This window comes from Coregonus clupeaformis, unplaced genomic scaffold (genome assembly GCF_020615455.1).
Source record: "Coregonus clupeaformis isolate EN_2021a unplaced genomic scaffold, ASM2061545v1 scaf0361, whole genome shotgun sequence".
NCBI classification, from domain to species: Eukaryota; Metazoa; Chordata; class Actinopteri; order Salmoniformes; family Salmonidae; genus Coregonus; species Coregonus clupeaformis.
Window position 1 is genome coordinate 347501 of NW_025533816.1, and position 5926 is coordinate 353426.

At 45.4% G+C, this 5926-nt stretch overlaps 1 protein-coding gene across 1 annotated transcript in view; it reads left to right on the forward strand.

The window, feature by feature from the left end:
• The window catches only part of LOC121531556 (HMG box-containing protein 1), a 10581-nt gene extending 5436 nt beyond the window's left edge, over positions 1-5145 (forward strand). Inside the window, exons 6-11 of the mRNA XM_041836815.2 lie at positions 1-26; positions 175-331; positions 1283-1427; positions 1753-2040; positions 3005-3146; positions 3447-5145. The exon at positions 1-26 is cut by the window's left edge and continues 90 nt beyond it. Of these exons, the coding sequence (XP_041692749.1) occupies positions 1-26; positions 175-331; positions 1283-1427; positions 1753-2040; positions 3005-3146; positions 3447-3464 (776 nt within the window). The 3' untranslated portion in view covers positions 3465-5145. The remainder of the gene's footprint in view (positions 27-174; positions 332-1282; positions 1428-1752; positions 2041-3004; positions 3147-3446) is intronic.
• Positions 5146-5926: the final 781 nt, after the last annotated feature.

Below are 5926 nucleotides of genomic sequence, written 5' to 3' on the forward strand. Positions count from 1 at the left end.
GAATGATGCCGTCCACCTCCCTCAAGGTAGCAAAACATCCAGCTAGTCCCTCCCTGTTTTTTGGTTTCTTCTGTTTGATGCGTAATGGACACACCCTGCTAATCGTCAGATCTGATATGATTGACTGGGCTTCCTCTGTGACAACTCTCTCTCCGGTTGTTGATTGGTTTACAGAGCTATGGTTCTGAAGGTCTGAAGTTAGTGGCCCATGAGGACAATGTGTCCTACGGCCAGGCCGTCCTCAAACTCACCTTTGACCCCGGCTCGCCAGAAGAAGGCCTGTTAACGGCAGAGTGCAGATTTGATCACCCCTTCTTTGTGAAAAACAAAGGTAAACAAAAACAAAATGTCTTTCCAGTGTAAACAAAATAACTTAATCAGTTAAGGGAACATGGTGAACTGGAACTGCATGCAGGCGCTATTGGTCTGAAGTCCAGAAGTTCTGTCATAAGAGATTGATTAAGCAAATGTTCAGTTCTTGCCTGATTTTCCATGGAAGTGGATAGGCCTATTGGTAGAATAATCTTTGAAACTTCATGGCGTACCTTATAGAATAGGACAGGTTCCCATCTTGGACAGGTTCACATCTTGGTCTGTGTATTTTTGTGTATGTTAACATCTTCATATCTCTTCCTGTCCCAGCATGACGGTGGTGCAGCATGGTATCCCCAGCTAGTTAACATCTTCATACCTCTTCCTGTCCCAGCCTGACGGTGGTGCAGCATGGTATCCCCTGCTAGTTAACATCTTCATATCTCTTCCTGTCCCAGCCTGACGGTGGTGCAGCATGGTATCCCCAGCTAGTTAACATCTTCATACCTCTTCCTGTCCCAGCATGACGGTGGTGCAGCATGGTATCCCCAGCTAGTTAACATCTTCATATCTCTTCCTGTCCCAGCCTGACGGTGGTGCAGCATGGTATCCCCAGCTAGTTAACATCTTCATACCTCTTCCTGTCCCAGCATGACGGTGGTGCAGCATGGTATCCCCAGCTAGTTAACATCTTCATACCTCTTCCTGTCCCAGCCTGACGGTGGTGCAGCATGGTATCCCCAGCTAGTTAACATCTTCATACCTCTTCCTGTCCCAGCCTGACGGTGGTGCAGCATGGTATCCCCAGCTAGTTAACATCTTCATATCTCTTCCTGTCCCAGCCTGACGGTGGTGCAGCATGGTATCCCCAGCTAGTTAACATCTTCATACCTCTTCCTGTCCCAGCCTGACGGTGGTGCAGCATGGTATCCCCTGCTAGTTAACATCTTCATACCTCTTCCTGTCCCAGGTTGGTCCTCGTTCTATCCCAGCCTGACGGTGGTGCATCATGGGATCCCCTGTTATGAGATTCAGGTTGGGGACCTGTGTCTTCCCCCGGGACACAGAGATGCCATCAACTGTGACGACTCTGTTGTCTTCGACACCTTCAGGAGGTACAGAATAATATCACTGTTGGACAGAAAAACATATGCACACTGCTATATGCTCCCAAGTGCTTTTAGTTTGTTCAGACAATATCAACGCCTCTGTCTGACTCTGTAGATAACCTGTATGGTGTAATGGTTTCAAATGTATTCATCCTCTCTCTCTCTCTCTCTGGGTCTCTCTCTCACTCTCTCTTTCTCTCTCTCTCTCTCTCTCTCTCTCTCTCTCTCTCTCTGTGTCTCTCTCTCTGTGTCTCTCTCTCTCTCTCTCTCTCTCTCTCTCTCTCTCTCTCTCTCTCTCTCTCTCTCTCTCTCTCTCTTTCTCTCTCTCCAGTTATGATTTCACTCCTCTGGACTCGTCAGCTGTGTATGTTCTGAGCAGCATGGCGAGGCAGCGTAGGACCTCCCAGTCCAGTGGTGGCGCTGTCTCCCCCGACCCAGAGAAACTCTCCGGCTCCCCCCAGTCCTCCTCCGCTAGCAAATCAAACAGGAGCAATACCTCAGGGACGGCCCCCGGCGGGGCCACACCCACCAAATGCAAGCGGCCAATGAACGCCTTCATGCTCTTCGCTAAGAAGTACAGGATGGAGTACACACAGATGTACCCTGGGAAGGATAACAGGTGAGTAGGAGGACCAAACGTGTGTGTGTGCATGTGCGAGTGTGTGTGTGTGTGTGTGTGTGTGTGTGTGTGTGTGTGTGTGCGTGCTTGTGTGCAGAAAATAACTTTCTGCCCAGTGCAAATTCCAGATAGGTTTAGAATGTCTCCTGTCATTAAATGACTATTATTGTGCCCCTCCTCCATCAAACCTTCTCACATGATGTCAGGGACTATTATGGGACTGGGACTGGGACCAGGGAAGCATCAGGGTCTGTGTCTGTGTGTCTTTGTGTCTTTGTGTATCTGTGTGTCAGTGTGTGTGTGTGTGTCTGTGTGTGTGTGTGTCTGTGTGTCTTTGTGTGTGTGTGTGTCTGTGTGTCTGTGTGTCTTTGTGTGTGTGTGTCTGTGTGTCTGTGTGTGTGTGTATGTGTGTCTCTGTGTGTGTGTGTGTGTCTGTGTGTGTGTGTGTGTGTCTGTCTGTGTGTATGTGTGTGTGTGTGTGTGTCTGTGTGTGTATGTGTGTCTGTGTGTCTTTGTGTGTGTGTGTGTGTGTGTGTGTGTATGTGTCTGTGTGTGTGTGTGTCTGTCTGTGTGTATGTGTGTGTGTGTCTGTGTGTGGGTCTGTGTGTGTTTGTGTGTGTGTGTGTCTGTGTGTCTGTGTGTGTGTGTCTGTGTGTGTGTCTGTGTGTGTGTCTGTGTCTGTAGTACTGTCAGTACTGTTCTGATACGATGTTTAGAAAATGGAAGGAGCTCTATGTTAGGAATGTCTCTTGAGTAGAACATGAGAGCCACTGGCAGGATCACAGCATCGGTAACTAAAGCCTTGTGTACCCCCTTATTGTTCTTACATGTTAGACTCTAAGAGTGTGTTGTCTCTCAGAGAATAAACAAACTGTCAGCTGTCAGTATTGATAGTTCCACACACATGACTGAATGGTGGTATAAATGACATTGCTGAGAGGTATGTCCTTGTGTCCCTAAACAGAGCCATCAGCGTGATCCTGGGTGAGAAGTGGAAGAAGATGAAGAGCGAGGAGAGGAGGGCGTACACTGTGGAGGCCAAGGCTCTGGCTGACGAGCAGAAGAAACTCAACCCTGACTGCTGGAAACGCAAGAGAACCAACTCAGTAAGGAAGGACTCTGATGCATGACACTGTTATAGAGATATACAATACATTTTGATCCATCCTTATTTGTAATGCCCAAATCCTCTCTGGATACAATACTTGATGAGATAAGTATTTTTGAAATACTATACACTTCCTGTTTTCTGTAGCTCAATGGGATGCCATTTACAAACTCATCTAGGTGTAGTTCGTGAGACAGCTGTGCCAAAATCCAACTACCTGCCAAATAGTGACAACTGTTGTAAGGTCTTCACTGTTGAGCATGCTTTAACCTCCACCTCTCTCTACGTCTCTCCTCAGGGGTCCCAGCAGCCCTAGATGACCTATGACCTCCAGACATGTGTTTGGCGTGGAGAGGTCAGAGGTCAAAGGTGAACTGACCGACCAATCTGGCAAACCCACTATCTCTCTAGGCCTGGTCCCAGATCTGTTTCTGCTGTATAGCCAGCTCCTATGGTCGTTGGACCATAAGACGGCACAAACAGATCTGGGACCTGGCAATTTACTATCTCTCTTTCTGCTTACCTGTCAAATCAATGAGACTTAACTGTGATGCTGAACACACTTGCTTTTATAACTTAGAGACCATATAGACAGGACTACACACATTTTAAGACAAAATCGACAACTATGGACTATATATTAAAAAGCATCTAATCTAGTGTAACTAACAGTGCTTATATTTAGTTATATTTTAAATGACATACAGATATGCCTTATTATTCCTTTATAACTAAGGCTGAGTTTTTATTTGTTCAGGTAATTTCATATTTCGAAGCTTGAAACCTTGAGATCAGGGTTGCAAAATTCCGGTAACCTTAAAAAAAAATCCCTGGTTTTCCAGAAATCCCGGTTGGAAGATTCCCGGAATAAACAGGAAATCCAACCTAGTCCAGCCAGGATTTCTGGAAAACCTGAGAATTTTGGGAGTTACTGGAATTATTCTACCCTACTTGAGACCCAGTGGTGCTAAGTTCGGTAAAGGAAAAAGGAGCAGTGATACAAAGTGTATATTTTTTATTGTAAAAAAACAAACAAGGGAATTTTTAAAAGCATTTTTTTGTCTCATCTCTTCTCAGCTTGTTGTTCATATTGATTACAATTGTACAACTCCATATATTGCACAGATTAATAAAGCCTTTCATACATTGTATCATATTAGCTGTGAGCTTGAAGGGCAATATAAAGTTTGTAATACATAGTGCCCATCTGTGGCCAGATCTACCCTGAAACACAGAGGGACATTTTCATTTTCTGTTTTGAAACGTTTTGCGTTCCGTGCCCTAATGAACATGACCACAGATACCCTGTTGCCTATTCACGCTGTAGGGCTGACCCGAACCGAACTGTCCTGGCTTGGATATTTGTATTTTCACATTGTCCTTTCTAGCATGGTTCTAGCAACTGCAGTGGATGTGTAACCAGGCCATCTCAGTACAACTCGGCTTAGCTTGGCTTGGTTTGGCCCTGTAGTATGAATCAGCCATTTGTTTGCCAAGCCACCTGGCCGTGTGCCGATGATGACATATATTTGTGCACATGGAGGCATACTCATTCAAACAGCACTTCAGGGCCTTCACTGTAACTGTTTTAATTTCTTTTTGCACTTTATATACATATGTAGTCTTATACAGTACAATTAATGAAATGTATACTAGTGGAAGCTATGTGTATATGATTAAAATGACATACGGTAGGTATCTATCGAGATCTATCGGTTTTCACTTTGACACAACCATGGCCAAACTGTACAGGTCAAGCCTGAGTGCCAGTCGGTTTGTGCTCTGTGACATGACAGTGAGTGAGTTGGCAATAGAGCACAAACAGACTGGGACCCAGGCTAGTGTAAGTCATGTGATGTTCTGCTTGCAGGTTGCCATGGCGTTGAGTTTATACAGTTTTGTTGTTGATAATGTACAGGTCCACGCCCCACCAAACTCTTGCACAAAATATCATTGTATTATTATATCATAAATAAAAGTTTTAACTTGCAATCTTATTCACCTTTTTACCGTTTGGTTTGTGCACGTGTCTTTAGCCTTTAGGAGGTAAGCTTTAGGAGGAAGCCTTTAGGGGGTATCCTTTAGGAGGTAGGCTTTAGGAGGTATCCTTTAGGAGGTATCCTTTAGAAGGTAGGCTATAGGAGGTATCCTTTAGGAGGTATCCTTTAGAAGGTATCCTTTAGAAGGTATCCTTTAGGAGGTAGGCTTTAGGAGGTAGGCTATAGGAGGTAGGCTTTAGGGGGTAGGCTTTAGGGGGTATCCTTTAGGAGGTATCCTTTAGGGGGTATCCTTTAGAAGGTAGGCTTTAGGAGGTAGGCTTTAGGAGGTAGGTTTTAGGAGGTATCCTTTAGGGGGTATCCTTTAGAAGGTAGGCTTTAGGAGGTAGGCTTTAGGAGGTAGGCTTTATGAGGTATCCTTTAGGAGGTAGGCTTTAGGAGGTGGGCTATAGGAGGTAGGCTTTATGAGGTATCCTTTAGGAGGTAGGCTTTAGGAGGTATCCTTTAGGAGGTAGGCTTTAGGAGGTAGGCTTTAGGAGGTATCCTTTAGGAGGTAGGCTTTAGGAGGTGGGCTATAGGAGGTAGGCTTTAGGAGGTAGGCTTTAGGAGGTAGCCTTTAGGAGGTATCCTTTAGGGGGTATCCTTTAGAAGGTAGGCTTTAGGAGGTAGGCTTTAGGAGGTAGGTTTTAGGAGGTATCCTTTAGGGGGTAGGCTTTAGGAGGTGGGCTATAGGAGGTAGGCTTTAGGAGGTAGCCTTTAGGAGGTATCCTTTAGAAGGTAT